The 25,987-nt window shown below is 43.9% G+C and overlaps 1 protein-coding gene across 1 annotated transcript in view; it reads right to left on the reverse strand.

Moving 5' to 3' along the window:
- Positions 1-2,538: 2,538 nt before the first annotated feature.
- nmu (neuromedin U) overlaps positions 2,539-25,987 on the reverse strand; it is a 99,338-nt gene continuing 75,889 nt past the window's right edge. The window contains exons 7-10 of the mRNA XM_078569159.1: positions 11,694-11,768; positions 9,351-9,404; positions 8,807-8,878; positions 2,539-2,717 (exon numbers count right to left, since the gene is read on the reverse strand). Coding sequence (XP_078425285.1) covers positions 8,843-8,878; positions 9,351-9,404; positions 11,694-11,768 — 165 coding nt within the window. The 3' untranslated portion in view covers positions 2,539-2,717; positions 8,807-8,842. The remainder of the gene's footprint in view (positions 2,718-8,806; positions 8,879-9,350; positions 9,405-11,693; positions 11,769-25,987) is intronic.

The raw sequence follows: 25,987 nt of genomic DNA on the forward strand, positions 1-25,987 counted from the left end.
TCCCTGGTGGCTCCTGCCTCCCTGGAGGTTACAGAGGTCTGAATCCACACCCTCAGTGTTCTCCTCACTCTGCTCATCTTCGGACTCACGACTGGGACTCATCATCTGTGGTCTATGCAGCTGTGTCAAGATCCTCTTCCTCCAGCGGGTCCCCCCTTGCCAGTGCCAGATTGTGGAGAGCGCAGCATGCAAACACTATCAGTGACACCCGCTCTGGGGGGTATTGTAGTGCTCCCGCGAATGGTCCAGGCATCGGAAGCGCATCTTGAGAAGACCTATGGCCCTCTCTACGACCACCCTTGTGGAGGTATGACACGTATTATAATGCTTCTCTGCCTCTGTTCTTGGGTGGCGGAGAGGCATCATGAGCCACCTTTTGAGGGGATAGCCCTTGTCACCCAGCAGCCATCCATCCAGTCAGGCTGGAGCACTGAAGAGCCTCAGCACCTGGGAGTGTTTCAGGATGTATGCGTCATGGGAGCTGCCTGGGTACCTTGCACAGACTTACAGAATCTGCATCCTGTGATCACACACTATCTGCACGTTCATGGAGCGGAATCCTTTCCTGTTGACGAAGGCACCCGGCTAACCCGCTGGCGCCTTGATGGCCACATGTGTGCAGTCGGTGGCACCCTGGACGCGGGGGAAGCCAGAAATGGCTGCAAAGCCTCTGGCTCACTCAGCCTGGTTGGCCTAGTCCGTATGGTAAAGAACGAAGGTCAGTACCCGCCTGAATTCAGCTTCTGTAACCAGCTTGATGCAACTGTGTGAGGTCATGCACTTTGGTAGGAAGAATAGAGGCATAGACTATTTTCTAAATGGGGAGAGAATTCAGAAATCTGGAGTGCAAAGGGACTTGGGAGTCCTCGTCCAGGATTCTCTTAAGGTTAACTTGCAGGTTGAGTCGGTAGTTAGGAAGGCAAATGCAATGTTGGCATTTATTTCGAGAGGACTAGAATATAGAAGCACGGATGTGCTGCTGAGGCTTTATAAGGCTCTGGTCAGACCACATTTAGAATATTGTGAGCAATTTTGGGCCCCGTATCTCAGGAAGGATGTGCTGGCCCTGGAGAGGGTCCAGAGGAGGTTCACGAGAACGATCCCAGGAATGAAAGGCTTAATGTATGAGGAACGTTTGAGGACTCTGGGTCTATACTCTATGGAGTTTAGAAGGATGAGGGGGGATCTGATTGAAACTTACAAAATACTGAAAGGCCTGGATAGAGTGGACGTGGGGAAGATGTTTCCATTAGTAGGAGAGACTAGGACCCGAGGGCACAGCCTCAGAGTAAAGGGAAGATCTTTTAGAACAGAGATGAGGAAAAATTTCTTTAGCCAGAGAGTGGTGAATCTATGGAATTCATTGCCACAGAAGGCTGTGGAGGCCAGGTCATTGAGTGTATTTAAGACCGAGATAGATAGGTTCATGATTGGTAAGGGGATCAAAGGTTACGGGGAGAAGGCGGGAGAATGGGGTTGAGAAACTTATCAGCCATGATTGAATGGTGGAGCAGACTCGATGGGCCGAATGGCCTAATTTCTGCTCCTATGTCTTATGGTCTAACTGTGGACAGCTGATTGGGAGACTCCACACAGATCTCACATTGAGACCTGGAAAGTGCCAGAGGCATAGAGGTTCAGGGCCACTGTGACCTTCAGAGCCACTGGCATGGGATGTCCACCCACACATTTGGAGCTGACCTCAGGCCCAGTCATCTGGCAAATGGAGGTCACACTCTTCCTCAAGAGGCGGAGCCTCTGTCGACATTGCACCTCAGACATATTGAGGTAGCTGCATTGCAGCCTGTAAACCCTGACAGCAGGTTAGCGGTGTCTTCTGTGGTCGCTTCGACCTTGGACTGCTAGCTGGCCCTGCGCCCCTTGTGCCTGTGCCTTTCCTCCCACATGTAAGCTGCATAGGGACACATGGCCTCTTCTCGCTTCTGCCCCTCTCTTCCTCCTCAGATCAGGTGCCTCCAGTGGAGGCCACAATCCCCATTTTCAACAGTTCAACATTTCTGATACCTGGAAGGGTCCACATGCTCAAAATCATCCGGGGGCCTTGGAGAAAACAATGAGTTCTGAAATGAAGCCTAGAAATGCTTAGGATGAAGCTCAAAACTGAGATGAAGCTGTCAAGTTCAAATAAGCAACCAGCAGCAAACTATCTCCTAAACTCCCCACTACTCACACTGGCAATGCTGCTGACATCATCGTGCACTATTTTACTCCCGTTTGGGTCAGGCACGCGCCCACCCGCAGGACGAAAAGTTCTGCCCCATAAGTCAATCAAAAGAGGGAATATCTTAAAACAAAAGCAAACACTGAATCTTTGATAAGAAGTTTAAATTAACTTGTACATTTGGTGGCACCGTCATAAACAGAAAAGGTAAGATGGAATTTAGTAACGTGCAACATATTACATCATAACTCGACTTTAAAGTGCTGTTTACCTTCTAACCATAGGTGTGCCTTACTTTACTAAAATACACTGAAAGATTTCATAAGTTTACCTTCAATTTTAATGGTATAATTCACTAGGAAACAACAATTTTCAACAAAGCTTAAGTTAGCATGCACATTGTAGATGTTTAAAAGACATAACTAAACAATTAAACAGGCAATTGTAGAAAGGCGTAGACATAACTGCTTGTACATTGTTGTCTATACACCATTTTCATCTTGTGTGTCAATCATTCCTATAGATCTTCATCTTCCTGCAAAATGAAATGATTGTAATAGTTAGACAGTAAATATTCTCTTTAACTGGAGGTTAGGTTTCAAACTACTTAAACTATATAGATTCACTGCAACATAGCAATTAATGTAAAGTGGCATGCACTGGTACAACACATTCCTTTACCACGGAACAGCAGGATTTGAATTCCCGTACAGCTCGGCCTCAAACTCAAGCAAGTCATGCAGGAGAATGCAGGCATATTAATATTAAATATTTAATAGTAATGTTAGCATTGTTTCAGATTTCCAGTATCCACAGTATTTTGCTTTTATCTTAATAAGATGTCTGTTGGTCCTCTATAAGAATCATGCTGGGTCATTTGTGCAAAGTCAGAGAAACATGTAAGAGATGAATGAGCAGCATTCCCTCTCATCCTGTTCCCCAGGGAATGCCCATGACTCAGAGAAACCAACTGTCAGCAGGTATGCATGAGTGAACCAATGTGACTATCTCTCAAACTGGCAGGGCAGGCTCAAGGGGCCACATGGCCTACTCCTGCTGCTAATTCAAATATTCGTATGTGCGTAAAACACAAATAACCAAAGGTTATCTGTCTAGCCAACTACGCAGAAAAGCACTCAAGGAAGACAGAAACCTGTCAGAGTTGTCCCTTTCAGAGTCTAGAGCCACTGAAGTTGAGACTGCCAACAGTAACTGCCACATTACAAGTTCAACTCCTGTGAACATGTTCATCACTCATGTGCCAGGGAACCAGCAGCAACACCAGTCTCAAAAAAAGAATTGCGACTTGTCCAAGCATTGTTTCTATTGTCGCAGTACCTACCCACACTGGACAGAATGTCCTGATTCTTGCAAGCAGTGTACCGGAATATACTTTTGTGCTCTCTTTTGGTCACAGTAACCAGCCACATGGGACAATGACCACTGTCTGCTCAGAAGTAGATACTCTCATAGATACAAGAGTATCTGTCAACATCATGGAAAATAAAAAGTTCAACAAATTTCAAGGCTGCCCATTCTCTGCAAACACAGAATATAAAAATCCTCCCTTACAAAAGACCAAACTACTGAAAATTCTTGGGACTTTTGAAATGCCAGTCACGTTGAAAGATATAATAATGAATGCTGTACTCCATGTCACATCTGGAGAATGTTGTTTATTGGTTTCCAAACAGCAACAGATTTGCACCTGATTGCAGTCACATGCTGATCCAATGCATACCAACAACATTCCTGAACTGTATGCTGACCACTTTACGGGTATCGGCAAACTGAAAGATATTACATACAAGCTCCACGTAGACCTTAATGTGCCTTCAGTCGCTCAGCAAGGAAGACAAATACTGTTTCATGTCAGAAAAAAGACAGAGAAGGAATGTCAGCACTTACTTGACCTTGACATTATTGAGAAAGTTGGGGAAAGTTGGAATCTTGAGTCTCACCCATACAAGTCATCAAGCAAGAACCAGGTCAGAATCTGCATTGATATGCAGTTGTCAAACCAAGTAATATAATGAAAGATATTTGACATAACAACTGATAGGGAAAGTGAATTGTGCTAAACACTTCACTAAACTTGACCTCAATGCAGGCTACCATCAAATCGAGCTTGCAGAAGAATCTAGGTATTTTACAGTGTTCTCCATTCACAACAAACTTGTTCTATACAAGTGGCTAAACTTTAAAGTCAGCTCAGCAGCTCAGGTATTTCGGCACATGTTTCAGTCTGCACTGCTAATATTGAAGGCATGCTGAATATCAGTCATGACATTCTCATCTACGGTTACACTGAAAGGGAGCTTGAAACAGGCTTACATGCATGCCTACAATGTCTGTTATGAGGATGTGCTTTTTAAAAAAAGATACAATTCTAATTTTTTCTTTTTTTGGCTGAATTTTTAAAAATAAACTGAAATCCTCTTACAACAATGGAGGACTACCAAACACGTACAACATGCAAGCTTGCATTCCACCAAGTGGGATGAAAAATAAAGCACACTCTACTCCTCCCCCACCCACCCAAGGGAGTTTGAAAGATTATCTCTTGTTTGCTTTACACTATCCCGAAATTTTTCAGAAATTTCTGAGATGAGACATCATATTGCAATTTACCTGTTCTAAAAGCAATGACTGCAGCAAACAGGGACTAATTGAATTCCTCTGGAATAGGCAGCCAGCAGGGTACTTTAAGATACTGTTACCAAGCAGGAGAGAGACCAGAGATCAGAATGCTGTGCTGAAAACAGGCTGCAAAAGTTGGGTGCCTTCTCTCCCTCTCTTTCTCCCTCTCTTACTCTCTCTTTAAATTAAAGTATTGTGTCCAGATTTGTAAAGTTACCATCTTGAGAAGAGAAATCCATTGTAAATTGAGATCTTTTGGCAATAAAACATGGAAATCTGTTCCATACAACTACACCCAGGAAGACAACTGAACAAAATGGCCACATGGAATCACCGCATCAAGACCAGTCAAAGGACAACTAACCATATACTCCTTTGTTTTTATCTTTTTCATGAACTGTAAAAAAATCCTTAAGCTACCCTCTTATTCTGCCATCTATGCTAGTGTGTATGTGGGCTCAGGGAATGTGTGTGATGCACAAAGGGTGGTTGTGATTTACCTTATTTTTTAAATTCAGGTAGTTTCAATAAATTTATCTTGTTCTTTGTTTAACCACAGGAAACTTGTCTGACTAATACATTACAATCTGAAAGCGTAAATCTACATATTGAAATGTTACATCTGAGAGCAACACCTTTAAATGCAGCCATTCCATCCCTGGCAGAGCTTATGTTTGGCAGACGAGTGCATACCAATTTACCTGCTCTTACCCATTCTACTGTCTTAGAAACTAGAGACCAACATTTAAAACTGCAAAAGAAGATGATCAACAAGCAAAATTAAAATGCAGGTACAGAACTGCCAAGTTTACAGTTGGGACAACAAGTTCACATCCAGGATCCCACAGAAGCTCCATGGCAACCAGCCGAGGTGACAAGTATTTGTTCAGAACCAAGGTCCTATGAAGTCATTACACACAAAGGTGTAACAGTGAGACATAACCGAGGACAAATCAGGTTCATTCTAGCTCCTCAACCACCAGGCAGTCCTATTGCACCTAATACAAGATCCCAAATGCAACCAAGAATTAGATCCCAGAATGACAATCCCACAGATCACTGTGAGCAATTAAAGAAACTTCCAACCTCCAGACAGAGGCCAGGGTTTTCTTGCCCTGCTAGCAACAGGTATCGTCGCAGGCACTTTTGGTTGCTCTCCAAATTGAGGCTTCAAAGAGCCCTAGCAAAACTGGAGTCAATGGGAATTGTTATGATTCTTCGCCAGACCCCGGGCCATGGGGGGAGATCAGGTTAGGGACCAATAACATATTGATTAAAGTAGATTCAAGACATCTGCTTTTGGAATAAAGCCACAGGAACAAAAACAAACTTTACTATACAAGTTCAGAAAGATAAAACAATTTACAAATCTGTCTTACACTTTAACATTCAGGGTAAGTATGAGGAACAGGTGAACTAACAGACAAAATGGAGTAAATGACAGATGCAACCAAAACAGATTCCATGGATTTCTCAACAAACCACCTGGATGTTAGTCCCACTGTGAGTCAGCCAATCTCACTGAAACTTCGTCTTTCTCACAAGGGTTTCCAATATCTACCTTTGAAGATTTCTCCTTGGAATCCTCCCCAAAAGTCACTCCCACTTGGATGGCTTTAGCAATGGCCCATCTGAACAGTTTCAGTCTCGCCTTCTGAGATTCCTTCTCTCTGGATTCCCGAGTACACCCAAACACTGGTTCACAAGCACACTTTTAGATCAATGGCGATGGCAAAAAGAATACCATTGCTCCAAAGGGGTACCTTTGCCTCAAAGGCCCTCTTTACTTAAAGTTTACTGCCCATAGCAGTTTCTCTAACTTTTTAATTCAGCTTAACTGGGACCTCTGCCTGTCCCTGTCTCTGTGGCACTTGTTGGCTGGCAGACTACCCAAAACTGACTGCCTCAAGAAGAGCTGTTCACTGAACCTTCAACTGATCTGGTAACCTATCAACACATTCCCAGAAAGTCCCACCCTTGTTACTAAGCAGGAACCAATGTAACAAGCATTGCCTGGATGAGTGCAGCTCCAACAACACTCAAGAAGCTTGACACCATTCAGAACAAACAGCCAGCTTGACTGGCACCCATCCACCACCTTCAACATCCACTCCCTCCACCACTGGTGCACAGTGGCAGCAGTGCATACCATCTACAAGATGCAGCGCAGCAACTCACCACAGTTCCTTTGAGAGCACCTTCTAAACCCATGACCTCTACCACCTAGAAGGACAAGGGCAGCAGATGCATGGGAACACCACCATCTGCAAATTCCCCTCCAAGTGACAAACCATCCTGATTTGGAACTATATCACCATTCCTTCATTGTCATTGGGTCAAAATCCTGAACTCCCTCCCTCACAGCACTGTGATGTATACATCACATAGACTGTAGTGATTCAAGAAGGCGACTCACCACCACCTTCTCAAATTAGGGACAGGCAATAAAAATGCTGGCCTTGCCAGCAACGCCTACAGCCCATGAAAATAATTAAAAAAAAAACTCAATTGATTCAAGGGGCAGCATTTTCCCCCCGTTGGGGAGGTTGTGCAGGAGTGGGCGCGGGCAGGCGGATTTCCGATCGGCGCCCCCAGTTGGGGGAGCACCGGCATTTTATGTCCTGGAATTCATCAATTTAAATTTACATTTACATCTGGAATAATAATGCAATAATCCCACTTTAAGGTTTTAATTCTGAAACACTATCCTGAAATTTTCAGAAATTTCTGAGATGAGACATCATATTGCAAAGCACTGTGCACTCCCTGTGCGGGCGGGGGGGTTTCCCTGAGCTGGGAGTCTGCTCTTTCGTGCATGTGTGCGAAAGAGCGCACAGATCTCCCTGAGGCAAAGTGCTGCCTCAGGGAGCTTGGCTCAAGTTTGAAAACTTTATTAAAGGGAGAAAAAAATATTCCTAACATGTCCCCTCATGTGACACGAGCAGGGAAATGTCAATTACTTTTATTTAAAAATTTTATACACATTTTCGATCCCTCATACCTCATCCCACCCGTGGATGAGATTTCATGTTTTTTCTGAAAGCCGTCTTGGCTCTTCACCAGCCCACCAACCTTAAGGTTAGACGGTCCATTAATTGGGTTAATTACTTTTTTAAAGGCCTTAAGTGGCCATTGACAGCTGAACCGAAAGTCTAAATGACGCGTGGCGACGTTGGGACACACACCTGATGTCACCGCGTGTCATTTTACGCGACGGTGAGCGGGCCCCACCCCCTGCTTGCCGACGGGAAAATGCTGCCCAAGGTAAAGAAGATATACTTCTCATTTACCAAGAAGGGGAGGGCTGTGGTGTATTTATGATCACCGTACATGTTTGAAGAAGCATGTGCAACATGCCAGCAGTGGAAGTCAGAAGATAGAACAGCCATATTTTAGCAGCACAAGGCAGTCCTTCAATTGTTTTTACCAAGAGCTTTACAAGTACTAGGTTCAATAGGGAGAAGGTGTAATCTATTGTAGATAAGTGTAAAATAATTGTTCTGAGAGCAATGAATGAAAAAAAAGTATTACATTGATTAATGATGCACTCTGCTGTCAAGAATTAATTCTGGGATTATTCGGTGCTTAACTCTGTGAAACCATCAGCTCAATGCTTTACTGCAGTAAACAAGATAAGTAAAGTATTGGGTTGCATTCAAGGTTAGACTACCAAAGAGATTTGTGGGTCAGTTTATCTGCCCCTTCTGGCCATACTTAGAAATTAACCAAGTGATGTGCCTTTTGTCTAACTTGAAATAAACCCATCCATATTTGGGAGTTCAGGTCATTAATCTAGGTTCCTAGAACCCTAGGCTTATGTCAGAAATGGGTACAGAAATTTAGGGCTGGATTTTTATGGGAAAACAAATCACTGACCTGCAATGCAAAATGACAATAAAAGAAACAGAGAATAACTAAACCATTACAAAGAAACAGCTTATGTGATAGTGAAGCTTGATCACTTTGTGACTATCATTTCAATACCTGATATTAGATTGCAGACTTGAAAGAAAGTACCTGTTAGCGAAAACTAGACGATCTTCTTCCATTTCGTGGCTAGAAAAAAGTATATAAAAGAAATAATGAAGTATCTACAACAAATTGTGCTTATAAAATCATAACCTCAGTGCCCCTGAGATTCCTAGTCAAACTGGTGATTGAAGACAAAGTCAGATCTGGCTATAATGGCCTGCAGGTTAAACAACCCACTAATGTTTACTGTCAGGCTTAAATTTTGGTGAGTTACATCAATAAGAAGGAATCTAATACCAGAAATATCAAAAAGCTTTAATACATATAATTTGATCACAACAGCTTATTGACCCAAATTGCATTTTTACATTGAAAGCTCAGACAAGTCAAAAAATTCTACTATGTCATTGCCCTGTCTCCAACCCATATCCCATTTCAGTGCAGCTCCACAGAGGAAACTGATTTTATTCTAATGACGTTCCCAAATTCGTATGCAACTCGTAAGAAACTTGCATAATTGTTATATAAGTGTAAGTTTTCAAATTTTGATACATACCCTAAACATAAAATAACCTCGACTTTGAATTCCACCTGGTCCTTGAAATTCTTCCTAAAGCAACAACAAAAAAGATTTTATTAATCCATAACATGAACAAAATGATTATTCTCTCTCAGTTCTGCTATATTGTGGGCAATAGCTAAAAAGGCACTGTTTCTATCTTACAATTTCCCTCTTTCTTCTCCTGAGAAACACATGACAGTAATACGCTGCAGCAATGATGATGATTAGGACTTTTCCATTGATGGTTGCCACTGGTGACAAATAGGAAGTCACTGAGAAAAAGATCACAACAATGTTTCCATTACACCCCATAAAGTAGACTCCACATTCTCTATGATCCGAAGTTTACCTTTAGTATCTAGTCATAGAAATATTTAGAAAAGGTTGTTCAATGAAAAACCTAAATTCCTAAGGTTTTTAAATGGTTAATATCCATATGTAGCAGTTTAGTTGCAGCCTGTCCTAAACAAATAAATCAGCTTGAACAACCCTACAAAGCGTTTTCAGAATTAAAACCTTAAAGTGGTATTATTGTGCCACTACGGTTAAGTGAGCCGGCACTTTATTGGACTGTGACAAATTTAATAGTCATACCCGTAGGGGACAAACAATCATTTCGATAATGTATTGCTCTGTATTTATCCATTATCAATGCATTATTCTGCAGTGTCTCAAATTGCAGAAGATGATAGACTCTGTCAGTGTATATCATGGATCTGAAGGAATTGATCAATCAGTCCAACTTTAATTCCTCATTACATAAAAGCGGTTATTAAAATGTATTTAACTGTCACACCTCACTAAATTACAAAGTCTCACCCATTTGTTGTAATAGAAAAGCAGACAGATGGAAAGAACAAGTTTGTGTTTATCTAGTGCCTTTTGCATCTTCAGGACATCCCAAACTGCCTCGTTCAGAGAAAACAATATTAATATCGCAGATTTATCTAACAGAATCTTTATTCTAACAAATAACTTTTTACAATTTGGATATTTGAACCTGTTGACAGTAAAGGGCAACTGTCCAATTCACTGCTCCTGGGCAGGTGTGATGCTCGCAGGGAATATTGGTCAGGAAATTGTGGGCACATGTAGTCTCTTGTTCTTCATCTACTTTAATTGATAGACAGAAAATCAGACACAACAGGCCTGAAATTTCCCAACCAACTTCCTGCAGAGAGAGCCCTATTGGATTTAACACTCCATGTCATTGGGAAAATGTTGGAGTCTATTATAAAGGATGCAATAGCAGAGCTTTTAGAAATGCAAAATATAATCAAGCAGAGTCAGCATAGCTTCATGAAGGGGAAATCATGCCTGACAAATTTATTAGAATTCTTTGGGGAGGTAACAAGCAAGATAGATAAAGGGGAACCAGTAGATGTAATATATTTGGATTTCCAAAAGGTGTTTGATAAGGTACCACACGTAAGGCTACTTAATAAGATAAGAGTCCATGGTGTTGGGGGTAGTATACTAGCATGGATAGAGAACTGGCTAACTAATAGAAGACAGAGTTGGGATACAGGGGACATTTTCAGGATGGCAACCTGTAACTAGTGGAGTGCAACAGGGATCAGTGCTGCGGCCACAATTATTTACAATATATATATGTTAATAACTTGGATGAGGGAAATGAATGTACTATTGGCAACCATTGTGGGAGAGTCTAGGACCAGAGGGCATAATCTCAGAGTAAGGGGGCGCCCAATTAAAACAGACTCAGAGTGTAGTCAATCTGTAGAATTCTTTACCACAGAGGGCTGTAGAGGCTGGGTCATTAAGTATATTCAAGGTTGAGATGGACAGAATCAGCAAGGGAATCAAGGGTTATGGAAGTTGAGTTGAGGATTATCAGATCAGCCATGATCTCTTTGAATGGCGGAGCAGACTTGGTGGGCTGAATGGCCTACTTCTGCTCCTACGTCTTATGGTCTTATGGCTTATAAAGGGTCAGTATTATCAAATCATATAACTCACCTAAATGTGTATGTAACAATTGGAGTTTAGCTATAGCCCAGGAATCGTCTTTGATAAGAGACAAGGTAGGAAGGTTGAAGAATGGTCATGATCTTTAAGTTAGAAACAATTTTTAAGCATAAATTCTGAAAATTAACTATTGGACCCTTACACCCTATGAGGAACAATGTAGGGTAAACGTTAGTTTGTCTGAATTGCCCAAATTAGAAATTGTCTGATAATGATTTCATGGTTTGTTGACAACCTGTTCACAGTTCCATCTGCACTCGGGCCCAAATGGTCATCTCCCCTTGTAGAAATAAACAAAGGTTAATTGTCACAAGGCAATGCTGGCAGGATTACCAAAGAGTTACGTACATCACCTCTGCCTTTCTTCATTCTTCTCTCATGAAGCTCAGGTACAAGCTGCAGCAAAGGATGCAGGACAGAGGACTGAGAGCACATGAACAAGGACATATGAGGAACAATGGTCAACTGATCATGTGACATAACAGTATATTTTCAAAGAAAACTATGTAGACATGGTGTGGGACTAAACAGAATAGACACTGAAATGATTCTTGCTGAAAAGTCACATAACTTGCATAAAAATCCTTTAAGTCCCTATGGGTTTAAAATCTGTTATTGACAAGTAGCAGAGGTTTTATTTTAAGTAACACATTGAATAAGAATGTAATACTTAATTTTTAAATCCATTCTTCAAGTGATTTTTCAAAACATTAAAAAAGGCATGGCTCATGTAATCTGTTTGAAGTTTCCTCCAAGCACCCTGGTCCACTCTCCAATCACCCTAACACCACCCTCCCCTCTCATAGCACCAGGTTCTTCAACACCTGCTGTTTTACTTCATCCTTTCCCACCTCACACACCCCCAAACACTTCTTCCAGGTAAAACAGCAAATTATTTGTACTTCTTTCAGTTTGGTATACTGTATTGCTACTCACAATGCAGTCTCCTCTATAGTGGGGAGACCAAACAAAGGTTGGGTGATCACTTTGTGGAACACTTCTTTTTAGTCTGCAAATATAACCCTAAACTTACAGTTGCCTGTCATTTTAATTTTCCACTCCACTCCCATTCTGATCTCTTTTCCTTAGGGCAGAATTTTACATTTGGTGCGTGCCCAACACGCCAGAACGTAAAATGATGCGTGATGACGCCGGGCGTGCGTTCCAACGTCACCATGCACTGTCACGATATTTTGCTAGGGAGACCTGCTATGAGGACGGAGGCATGCCCACCATTAATTAACGGGCCAGTTAAGGCCCTTGAGGCACCAATTGTCTTTGATTTTACATAGCCCGCCCGTGCGATTTTCAGGGCATTGCATGGGGGCAACGGGACAGCGGGTAGGCCACATTTTCAAAAGCCTCATCCACGGGCGGGATTAAGAGGGGTGAGTGGGCTCACTAATGCGAGTTGTTAGTACTTCAGCTTATAACTTGCTGCTGTTTCAGAGCTGCTTTGACAGAAATAACAGGTTTCAGTTCAGAACTCCGGAGGAGTCAGAACACTTGGGGCCTTCCAGGTATCATACAGCCTTCCCTTACCCTGGGAATGGGGATAGTGTTCTCCGCTGGGGGCACCTCCTCAGAAGAGGAAGAGAGGGCCAGGGGGAGGAGGCCAGGTGTCCCTGTTCAGCCTCCAGGTGAGCGACCTGTGAGAGGACAGGCGCAGGCACAAGGGGCTCAGGGACAACAGGAAGTCCAAGGTGGAAGGGGCCGCAGAAGACACCACTGCCCTGCTGCCAGGGTTTACAGGCGGCGATGCAGCTACCTCAATATGTCTGAAGTGCAATGCTGAGGGAGGATCCACCTCTCAAGGGAGAGTGTGACCTCCATCTGTCAGATGATTGGCCCCGAGATCAGCTCCAACAATGTGCGCTGATGCCAGTGGCGCTGAAGGTCACAGTGGCTCTCAACTTCTATGCCTCCGGCTCTTTCCAGGGGTCAGTGGGTGATCTTTGTGGAGTCTTCCAAACGGCTGTCCATAGTTGTGTCAAGCTGATGACAGACGCTCTGTTCAGGCGTGCACTGACTTTCATTCATTACCGCACGGATGAGGCCAGCCAGACACAGCGAGCCAGAGGCTTCGCAGCCATTGCTGGCTTCCCCCGTGTCCAGGGTGCAATAGGCTGCACACATGTGGCCATCAAGGCGCCAGCAGGTGAGCCCGAAGCCTTCGTCAACAGGAAGGGCTTCCACTCCATGAACGTGCAGATAGTGTGTGACCACGGGATGCTGATTCTACAAGTCTGTGCAAGGTACCCAGGCAGCTCCCATGATGCTTACATCCTGAGACACTCCCAGGTGCTGAGCTCTTCAGTGCTCCAGCCCGGCTGGATGGATGGCTGCTGGGCGACAAGGGCTATCCTCTCAAAAGGTGGCTCATGATGCCTCTCTGCCATCCAAGAACAGAAGCTGAGCAGCAGTACAATAGGAGCCACGCCTCCACAAGGGCTGTGGTGGAGAGAACCATCGATCTTCTCAAGATGCGCTTCTGATGCCTGGACCGTTGAGGGAGCACACTCCAGTACCCCCCAGAACGTGTGTCACTGATAGTGGTTGCATGCTGCGCTCACCACAATCTGGTGCTGGAAGGGGGTGACTCAGCGGAGGAAGAAGATGTAGATGCAGATGTTCTGGCTGCACACGATGAGTCCAGTAGTGAGTCCGAGGACGAGCACGGTCAGGAGAACGCTGAGGGAATAGACGCTGACCCGGGCAACCTCTAGGGAAGCAGGAACACCTGGGAGGCTTTGATCCAACACTCCTTCAACTAGCCTACCAAAGATGAACCGCCAACACATGCCAGGGCTGCAGGTTCCATACTCGATACCTGACAGGAACGTTTGCTTGGTGAACAACATGCACTATGTGCCATTTCAATAAAGTTCAATGACAAACAAGTCATCACAACATCATGGGTTACCCTGCACCTGCAGAACTAATGAAGCACCCAGAGGCTTGTTGAACAAAACACATTTAATGGCGTGGTGCCTGGCAAATATAATACAAATTAAATGGAAAGGTTTTCTCCATCACACCTACTAATAATTAACATGAAAGTGGGGGAAAAAAATATCACCAGTGATAAGCCCATGTTGCGCTTAAGGTGCTTTAAGTTTTCGTTTGTGGGTGTTACGTCTCGGTGCTCCCCCCTCACTGGCACTGGCATTGGGGACAGCCTGCTCCCTGCTGTCCTGCTGGCCTTGATGACCTTAGAGGGCGTTCTCTGGCCCGTGGAGCCAGTGCTGGCCCCGACTCGGAGGGAGAGGCCAGTGCCACGGCTAGCATTTCCCCAGTCACCACAGCCTCATCGGATGCCACAGTCACCGGTATAGGGGCGGAGGAGCTGCTGCCCTCATCCGGAGCGCCCTGAGAGGAGCCTGCAAAGACAACAAGCAGCTCATGCACCAATGTCAAGTCGCTTTGGACCTCCCTGCTCACCATTGATGGATGGGCACCGAGCTGAGAGACTTGGTGTCCAATCCATCTCCCACACTGACACTGACCAGCTGACGTCATTGCTGGTATGTGGGCTTGCAGGTCCGAGTGCATCCCCAGGAAGCCCTGATTCAGCTCCTGAAGCAGTCTCTTCATGAAAGTCACCATTTTCCATGGAGGAGGCAGTGTGCTCAGCCATGAAGGTCACTGCATTGTTCATGCTCCGCATGGACTCCTCCACAACGGACACCATGGCACGCATTCCCTCATGTATTTCCGCCAGATCCTCCCACACACCCTGCTGGACTTCCAGCATCTGCTGCCTCAGGGACAACTCCAGAGGCTCATCATCAGCCACTGACTGAGCATGTTCCTGGTCCCCAGCAGTCCTCCGACTGCTGGCACCATGGGCACTCTCTGTCTCTGCCTGCACCTCAAGTGAGTGTGAAGTGGCCTCACCGCTGTGCACCGAGATACTATCTGACAATCTAATGCCCACCGAGGTGCTGATATCTGCACTGGTGCCTGCCTGGCTGAGAGGGTGTGATGCTGGTGCGTTTCTATTTTCTGTGTCCTCTGGTGTGAGCGGCAGGATCTTCAGGCCCCTGACCCTGACGGGCTTCTGGTGAGCCTGAAAGGAAGAACAAGGACATGTCATTAGTTGAAGTCATTACACTGTCACTGTGCATGCCTGGCACCCGGATCAGGGAGCCCTCGTCTTTCCATTATCAGTGGGGATTCCATGTTCGAGGCTCACATCAATATAGATACAACAGTGGAATGGTTGCTCTTACAGACATTCTGACCTCAGTGCACTGCACTCTTACCTCCCTGTGTCACCCCAACCTCACAGCAGCCAGTTGACCTAGGCGCATGGCACCTCTCCAGGGTCTTCTGCTCGTATCTGGTCAAGATTAGGAGGTGGGGTGGTCCTCCTCCAGTCCGAAACCTCTCGGCATTGTTATGGGGTGTCTTCTCCTGAAAGGACAGAGGAGCATTGATTAGTCCACCCTGTACCTGCATTGCTATTGCAGCCTGGCCCAACCCCACCTGAAGAACACCTCGCAGGGCTCAGCCGACTCGTGACCCTGGAGCCGCAAGACACTCATTCCAAACAGCCAGGGCTCACCCCCTCGCCCAGATGCTGCCTCATTGACATTTGCCACTCGTACTTTAAGAACTCTGAGGTCCGGAGGGAGGCAGGTGGGTCGCTCCTAACTGCTGTGCTAAATGACCCATACCAACAAGGTACTCACCCCTCTCGATCGCAGGAGATCATTGAACCGCTTATGGCACTGCACCCATGTGCGCCTCACCACATCATGGGGGCTCACCCTGGATGCCACCTCTTCCCAGTCATGTTTGGTGAGGTGAGGGGGGCCCCTCCTCCTGTCCCTGGGGACAAATACATTCTGGCGTGCTGCCACTTCTTCCAGGAGGGCAGCGAGACACTCGTCGGAAAAACATGGGCCCAACAGCCCCGCCGAACCTGCCCTCCTGCCTGCCATGTTCAGCACTGACGTACTCCATAACTAGGGTTCTCTGAGTCAATGGCAGCCTTCGCATGTCTGCTGCGGCCACGTTTGAATTGGCTGCCGGGTCGCCATTGGACCCAGCGGACATTGAGCTCCCGCCCCCGCCTGCCCCTTCTCGCTGATGCTGCAGTCGCGTATTACGCTGGGAAGGCATTAATTGGCCCGCCCGCGTAAAATGGCGGTGTGGGTCTGATTGCAGGTGGCGGTCAGGTTCACGACCGCCCCTGCCAAGCCCACCCGACCAATGTAAAATCCTGGCCTTAGTCTTCTACACTTTTCCAATGAAGGTCAAAGAAGGCTCGAGGAATGTCATCTTTTGGTTTATGCACTTTACAGGCTTCCAGATTCAACACTAAGTTCATTCAGTTCAGATCAGAACCATTGCTCCCATTTTACTGTACAGTAGTGGTTGGTAATGATTCTGTTATTATCATTTACACCGCCTCTACCCACCTTTATATCTTTACTTGTCCCATTACCTTGCATTATGATCCCTTTTATCATTTAACCTCTTCTGTATTCCACTTTATTGGACACATTCCCTTTTGTTATTTCCTGCCCTCTCACCTTCCCCAGCCTCTGGCTTGCTTAAAGTCTATTGCAGCTCTAACTTTTTCCAGTTTTGATGAAAGGTCATCGACCTGAAATGTTAACTTGTTTTTCTGTCCACAGGTGCTGCTTGACCTGCTGAGTATTTGTAGCATTTTCTGTTCTTTGGTTCAGATTTCCAGCATTTTCCAGCACTTTGCTTGCTTCAATGCTTTACTTATACCTTCAGGAGCTTGAATAAAGGAAGGTATATTCACTTCAAAACAGCTGACAAATTGTCCAATCTCTACTGTCAAAGGGCAAGGCTAAGATATCTGTCTGGGGGCTCTTGTTTGCAAAGGACGGTGCCCTACTTGCCCACACATTAGAGGACCTCCAAGTAATCATGGAACGTTTTTCAGATCTTATAAGAAATTTGGCCTCACTGTCAGTTCGAGGGAGAATATATAGAAGCATGCCCCATGAACACGTTACAAGCCACCCAATATTACCAAGGAAGGGCACATGCTGTTTGCAGTGAGTTGGTTCACTTACCTAGGAAGTACCACGTTCTGTGATGCGCTTTTACGTGGTCAAGTGAACCATAAATTGTTTAAAGCCATTGGTACTTTTGGAAAACATGTTTTTTATATTCATTCATGGGATGTGGGTGTCATTGACAAGGCCAGCATTTATTCCCCATCCCTATTTCACCTTGAGAGGGTGGCAGTGAGGTGCAAGGAGTGAATATTTAACATGCTGGATGGGGTAACAGGGTCATTCAAAACCTCAGTGGGTGGTCATCCCTGCCCTTTTGTGAGTTAGGAGGCTCTTACGAGCAGCTGAAGACGCAAGTGCAAGACCATGAGGTATGGAGAAAGAAGCAGAAGATCTGCCCTTGTGCAGATCACTTCTATATTGTGATACCAATCAAGCGGGCTGTTTTTGGTCCTGAATGATGTTGAGCTTCTTGAATGTTGTTGGAGCTGCACTCATCCAGGCAAGTGGGGAGTATTCCATCAAACTACTGACTTGTGCTTCATAGATGGACAGACTTAGGGGAGTCACGAGGTGAGTTATTTGTCATAGAATACCTAACCTCTGACCTGTACTTGTAGCCACAGTATTTATGCAGTTGTTCGAGTTGTTACAAGTCAATAGTAACCCCCTGAAATTTTGATGGTGGGGTTTTAAAATTTAATATTTTCACTTTCTCATCATAAACCCTACTGCTTGTTCATCTAGCTTTGATCTCCCACAGCGACAGTTTTAAACCTCTTCTGGACTGACCAAGGCCTCTTTGCAGCAACCCAAAATTGGTGGGGTCGCCAAGAGGATCCAGGCCGCAGCTGTGGTGCAGTCCAAAGAATGAGTTACATTGTAGAGGGGTGTCCAGTGACTAAACCTGAAGGTGAACTCAAAGAACTCCATTTAGCCACTGACAAGGCTATTGTTCAGCTCTGACTATGCACACGCTAAATAACAATAAAATATATAATGACAGTAATGCCACTGAAAGTCAAGAGGAGGACAATTGGCTCTTTCTTGATGGAAATGATCATTGCATGGCAATGGGGAGTGAATGTTACTTGCTGCTTATCAGCCTAAGCCTGAATGTGTCCAAGTCTTACTGTATGTGGGCACAGGCTATCGCTTGATGAATTGCAAATAGAATTGAACATCGTGCACAATCAACGGACATCCCTACTCTGACCTTATGTTGAAGGGAAAGCAGGATGAAGCAACTGAAGATGGTTGGGCCAAGAGGACGCTACCCTGAGGAACTGCTGTAGTGATGAAATGGGGCTGAGATGATTGACCCCCAACAACCACAACCATATTTCTTTTGTGCTAGGTATGACTGAAACTAGTGGAGAGATTTCTTCAATTTCCATCCAATTCAATTTTACTTGATGTTGTCAGAGCCCATAGGCCTGATATGTCTAGAACACTCAGCCATTTTTTGACATTAGGCGGAGTGGGTTGAATTGGCTGAACACTGGTCTCTCTGACTCTGGGCCTGAAGAGGAAGTTACGATGGATCTACTTGGCACTTTTGGCTGAAAATGGCTGCAAATATTTCAGCCTTGTCTTTTGCACTCATATGGAGGTCTCTGCAATCATTGAGGATGGAGATGTTTGTGGAGCCTTCTCCTTCCATTAGTTGCTTCATTGTCCATCACCATTCATGACTGGATGTGGCAGGACTGTGGAGCTTTGATCTGATACATTGGCTGTGGGATCACTTAACTCTGTGTATAACATGGCTGTTTGTCATACATGTAATCCTGTGTTGTAGCTTCATCAGATTGGCACCTCATTTTTAGGTATGCCTTGTGCTGCTCCTGGTATGCCCTTCTGCATTGAACCAGCATTGATTCCCTGGTGTGATGATAATGCTAGAGTGAGGGATATGCTGGGCCATGAAATTACAGATTATGGTGGAGTACAATTCAAATTAAATAAAATGCAAAGCTTCTTGGGGCATTCTGGGATAAAAGGGGGCATTAAACTGGGAACAAAAATGAAGGTCTACAAGGCATTAGTTATTATATCCTTGCTGTGTGCGTATTTGATAGCTGAATCAATTACAGTTGCCACATCAGAAAACTCAATAATTTCCACATAGATTGCCCAGAAATAACATGAAAATTTGATGGTAGCACAAGATTCGCTGAGGTCTTTAGAAGAGTCAGTATGTCAGATACAGAGGGAATCATAGTAAAGTTGTAGCTAAGGTGGGCACATCAAATGCCAGGCACTAGACTATCCAAGAAGTTATTTGACGGTGGCCAAAGATTCGTATATGGTCTTGTGGTGGTCAGTTCAACAGACACATGAGTTACATAAAGACCAATCGAAAAACAAAGTGGTAAAAGATGATTCCTGATAGCATGACAAAGCTTGTTCCAGCAAGCCAAAGACAGCCCAGAAGGAAAACAAAGAAAGATGAACCCTCAGGTCAATCTGATCATATGTGTATGGAAAAGTTCCTCATGAAAATTGAATTTTACAGCCATATGCAAACCCACAAACTGTATAAATTAAGGATGAACCACAGGTTGCCAGTGTCAACAGCAATAGACAAACATCATCATGCAATAGACAACTGCATCTTAGTGAGTATTTTGAAAAGCATCCATTGTGTTTAAGGAGGCTTAGGGGCTAATTTGGATATCTCCCCAAAACTGGCATGGGGATCGCGATGAGCGATTAACTCATGTCATTAATTGCAATGCTGGCAGCACAAAGACATAAAAAGTGGGAGAGATGTCATTTATCTGCAAGGGGTAGGAGGCCCTCCAAAATGTCAAAAAGCAGTTATCCATGGAAGTCAATGCCAGGAGTCAAGTCGGGGACCTGGATGCTGTGCCAGAAAAACTTCAATGACTTCACGTATGTAGTCAAGGTTAGCAAATGCAGCTTCAAATGCCATATCCTACCAAATGAACCACTAGCCTCAGTTACTGCTCAAATCACCACAGCCCCATCATTCGCTTACCAATAATCCCTATCAATCAGACCTCATAATTAACATTCATAACTTCACCTCGCCCTTGCATACTTAACACTGCTGCAAGCCACATTTCACAGGTTGAAGCCACTTGCAGCTATTCAACCATCGCAGTCACACTGCCCAAACACATTGCAACACATTCACTGACACTCTTCCCTCTCTCTTACTGCACGAGGTCACACTCAACTGGAGGCAGCAGCAGCTAACCAGAGTGGTACAGGTGCGCCTGCATGCCCTAACCCCGCCATGGAGAAGATGGTGCTGGCCATTGCTGGAATGGCTATTGTTAAGGCCATGGCCAGTGAAAACATCAAAATGAAGATATCCTCATATCTAATCCTCCTTCTCACTTGCCACTTACCCCTCATCCCACACCCTTTTCTGATTTACAGGCATCAGTACACCGTTTACTTGCCCCCTTTTCACACCACAATTTACTCTTGTGTCTTTTTAATTTCACTTCACCCTCACACACAGTACTGCTGCAAGCCTCACACCCACGTTTCACAGGTTGCACAGACTAGCAGCTATTCAACCATGACAGTTGCATTACCCAAACACATTGCAGCACATTCACTGGCACGCTTCCTTCTCTTTTACAGCACAAGGTCAGACCCACTGTCCATGGCTCCTAATGCCCTCCATGCCAATCTATGCCCCTTTACCCACTCCCCCATCCTGCCTCATACCCTCCATGCTTTCCTAACTGGGAGCAGAGCAGAGGCAGTCGGAAGCGCCATAAATACAGCCCAGGGATTGGAGCGCAGCCTTTCCAACCTGGGAGCAGAGCAGAGCAGAGACAATCAGGACCATTTCAGCTGCTGAAGAAACTGAGTGAAAAAAACTATGACATCACAGGAAACTAGTAAGTTGATTGGCCAGTAAATGCTTAGTGTAAGGGACAGTGTGTTATAGGTTAGTTTAGGACACCGGGGTTAAGGTAGATCTATAAATAAAAGAACTAAAACTTTAAAATAAAATAAATTTAAAAATTAAATAAAATGCCTAAAACACATACCTTTTAGTTGTAGGTGGTACTAGCATTGAATAAGCACAGTAAATTCTAGTATACATAGGAATTATTCTAAGTTAATTAAGAAAATAATTAAATTAACTAAACAACATAAGTAACTATGGCAGGACAGGTGTTATGTTGAACCTGTGGAATGTGGGAGTTTTTGGATGCTAAGGCAATCCAGGACAAACAGGTCTGGAGAAAGTGTAAGCAGCTAGAGGAATTCTGGATCAGGACTATTGATCTGGAAACCAAACTGCAGACACTGTGCAGCATGGGAGAGGGGGAGAAATACATGGACACTTTGTTCCAGAAGATGGTCACACCTCTTAGAATAGGGTCGTCTGTCTTCATCAGCAGTGAGGGACAGGATGATGTGACCATGAATGAGGCAGGTAACGGGACCGAGCAGACAGTAGTGGAGGAGCCTCAGACTTTACAATTGTTAAACAGGTTTGAGGTGCTCACAACCTGTGTGGACTAAAGCGAAGTCTGCAAGGTGGATGAGCAGACTGGCCATGGCACAATGGTACAGTAAGCCATTCAAGCGGGGTGAGCAAAAAATAAAAGAAATAAAATTGTCATAAAATATGCCCTCTCATGTGATTCTGTCACATGAGCTGGGACATGATTTTAATTTAAAAATAAAATTTTTATTTGATGTTTATTTGCTTTAGAAAACTTCATCCTGCCTGTGGATTAGGATTCCTAAAAAATGTAAAGGCTGCTTGGCCTTTTCACCTGCCCACCAACCGTTAGGTTGGACGAGCTGCGTAAACCTGAATTCAATTAGCTTCTTAATTGTCTTAATAGGCCTTTTAATTGTTGGCGGGTGCCAGCCGGCCTGGTGCATGCCGGCCAAACAAAATATTGCGAGACTGCGCGATGACATTGGAACGCTTGCCCGAGGTCATCGCGCATCATTTTACTCTCGGGCATGTCGGGCACGCGCCTGCACACCAAGTGTAATATTCTGCCCATAATATGGGAAAATGCGAGGTTATGCACTTTGGCAGGAAGAATAGAGGAGCTGAATATTACTTAAATGGAGCAAGACTGCAGAAAGCTGCAGCACAGAGGGATTTGGGAGTCCTTGTGCATGAATCCCAAAAAGCTAACATATAAGTTCAGCATGTAATAGAGAAGGCAAATGGAATGTTGGCCTTTATTTTAAAGGGAATGGGGTATAATAATAGGAAAGTCTTGCTAAAACTATACAAGGCACTAGTTAGACCACATCTAGAATACTGTGAACAGTTTTGGTCTCCTTATCTAAGGAAAGATATACTGGCATTGGAGGCAGTCCAGGGAAGGTTCACTAGGTTGATTCTGGGTATAGAGGGATTTTCTTATGAGGAGAGGTTGAGTAGGTTGGGCCTGTACTCAATGGAGTTTAGAAGACTGAGAGGTGACCTTATTGAAACATATAAGATTCTTATGGGGCTTGATAGGGTAGGTGCTGAGAGGTTGTTTCCTCTTGTGGGAGCGTCCAGAACCAAAAGGAATGATCTCAGAGTAACGGGATGCCCATTTAAAACAGAGATGAGGAGGAATTTCTTCTCTCAGAGGGTAGTCAATCTGTGGAATTCTTTATTGCAGAGGCTGGGTCGCTAAGTATGTTCGAGGCTGAGATGGACAGATTTTTAATCAGAAAGGGAATCAAGGGTTATGGGTACAAGGCAGGAAAGTGGAGTTGAGGATTATCAGATCAGCCATGATCTCATTAAATGGCAGAGCAGATTCAATGGGCCGAATGGCCTATTTCTGCTTGTATGTCTTATGGTCTTATGGGAGGATCCAGTTATCATCGTTCATGTAGGCACCAATGACAAAGTAGGACAAGGAAAGAGGTTCTGTATTGTCAGTATGAGGAGTTACGTACCAAATCAAGAAGCAGAACCTCAAAGTTAATAATCTCTGGATTATTACTTGAACCACGTGCAAATTGGCCTAAGGCAAATAAGATTAGAGAGATGAATGCCCAGCTGGGGAGAAGTGGGTTCTGGTTCGTGGGGCATTGGCACCAGTACTGGGGAAAGTGAAGGCTGTACCATTGGGATAGTCCTCACCTGAACTGTGCTGGGACTGGTGTTATTGCCTGTCACATAACTAGGGAAATGGAGTCGGTTTTAAACTAAACAATGGGGGCAAGGGATCAAATTTAGGAAGACGTGGGAAATCAAAGAGTAGAGACAAGACAGGAAAGTATTAATATGGGAAATGATTAACAAACCATGATATAAAAGGACAGAGAATACAAATCTAAGATTAAATCAGCAGATAAGGCTAGAGGTTATAAAAGTAATGAAATGAGAACACTTAAGGCTCTGTATGTGAATGCACATAGCATTGGAAACAAAAACAGATGAACTGATGGTGCAAATTGAGATAAGCAAGTACAATCTAATAGCCATTATAGAGACATAACTGCAGGATGGCAAAGATTGGGACCTGAATATTTAAGGGTATGTTACATTTAAGAAGAACAGGAAGCTAGGAAAAGGTGGAAGGGTCTGTTAATTAAAGATAGTATTAGCACGATAGAAAGGGATGACCTAGGTTCGGGAAACCATAATACAGAAGAGGTTTGGGTAAAGATGAGGAATGAAAAAGGCAAGAAGTCACTTGTGGGTGTGGTGTACAGGCTCCTAACAGTAACCACATAATAGGACAGAGTATCAAAGAAGAAATAATGTGAGCTTGTCAGAAAGGTACAGCGATTATCATGGGACATTTTAATCTACATATAGACTGTAAAAATCCAATGGGCAAAGGTAGCCTAGATGAAGAGCTCATAGAGTGTTTTTGGAATACTTTCTGAGAACAACATGTTCTGACACCAACCAGAGGGCAGGCTAGACTAGACCTGGTACTGACCAGCAAGATAGGATTAATTAATGACTTCATAGAGAAGGCTCCCCAAGGCAGCAATAATCATACTATAATTGAATTTTATATTCAATTTGATGAAGAGAAGAGTGGGTCTAAGACTAATATTTTAAACTTAAAATAAGGGCAATTATGAGGCATGAAAGCAGAGCTAGCGAAAGTGAACTGGCAATTTAGGTTAAGGGATAGGTCAATAAAGATGCAGAGGCAGACAATTAAGGGGTGTTTCAGAATACACAGAACAGATACATTCCAATGAGAAAGAAAAATTCCAGGGGAGGACCTACCATCCATGGTTAACTAAAAAAGTTAAATATAGTATCAAACTTAAAGAAAAAGCAAATAATTGTGCAAAGGTGGGTGGCAGGCCAGAAGATTGAACAGAAGATAAAAAATAGGAAAGAATGACTAAAAGATAAAAAGGAGGTAAAAATAGAGTACGAGACAAAGCTAGGTAGAAATATAAAGACAGATAGTAAGAGTTTCAACAGATATTTCAAAAAAAGAGAAGAGTTAACAAAGTGAGCACTGGTCGTATAGAAAGTGAATCTGGGGAATTAATAATAGAAAATAAGGAGATGATGGATGAATTGAATCGGTATTTTACATCGATCTTCACAATAGAGGATACAAGTAACACCCCAGAAATAGCTGTCAATCAGGAATTGGAAGGGAGGGAGGAACTCAAGAAAATTATAATCACTAGGGAAGTGGTACTTAGCAAATTATTGGATCTGTAAGTTGCCAAGTCCTTGGGTCCCAATTGATTTCATCCTAGGGTCTTAAAAAAAGTGGCTAGAGAGATAGTTTATGTGTTGGTTTTAATTTAACAAAATTCCCTAGATTTGGTGAAGGTTCCATTAGATTGGAAAATAATTAATGTAATTCCTTCATTCAATAAGGGAGGGAGACAGAAAGCAGGACGCTATAGGCCAGTTAGCTTAACATCTGTCATAGGGAAAATGTTAGAAGCTATTATTAAGGACGCTATAATAGGGCACTTAGATAAATTCAAGGTAATCAGGCAGAGTCAAAAAGGTTTTGTGAGAGGGAAATCATGTTTAACCAGTTTATTGGAGTTCTTTGAAGAATTAACATGTGCTGTGGGTAAAGGGGAACCAATGGATGTACTGTACTTAAAATTTTCAGAAGGCATTTGATAAACTACCACATCAAAGGCTATTGCAGAAAATAAAAGTTCATGGTGTAGGGAGTAACATATTGGCATGGATTGAAGAATGGCTCGTTAACAGGAACCAGAGAGTAGGCATAAATGGGTCATTTTCTGGTTGGCAAGATGTGACGATTGGTGTGCCACAGGGATCAGTGCTAGGGCCTTAACTCTTTACAAGTTATATAAATGTTTATTAAATTTGCTGATGACACAAAGATAGGTAGGAAAGTAAGTTGTGAAGAGGACATAAGAAAGCTACAAAAGGATATAGATAGGTTAGGTGAGTGGGTAAAGATTTGGCAAATGGAGCATAATGTGGGAAAATATGAAATTGTCCATTTTGACAGGAAGCATAAAAAAGTGGTATATTATCTAAATGGTGAGAGATTACAGAGCTCTGAGATGCAGGGTGTCCTAGTACATGAATAGCAAAAGGTTAGTATGCCATTACAGGAAGTAATTAGGTAAGCAAATGGAATGTTATCAGTTATTGCAAGGGGAGTTGAAAGCAAGGATAGAGAGGTTATGCTTCAGTTATACAGGGCA

This window comes from Cetorhinus maximus, chromosome 1 (genome assembly GCF_964194155.1).
Source record: "Cetorhinus maximus chromosome 1, sCetMax3.hap1.1, whole genome shotgun sequence".
NCBI lineage: Eukaryota > Metazoa > Chordata > Chondrichthyes > Lamniformes > Cetorhinidae > Cetorhinus > Cetorhinus maximus.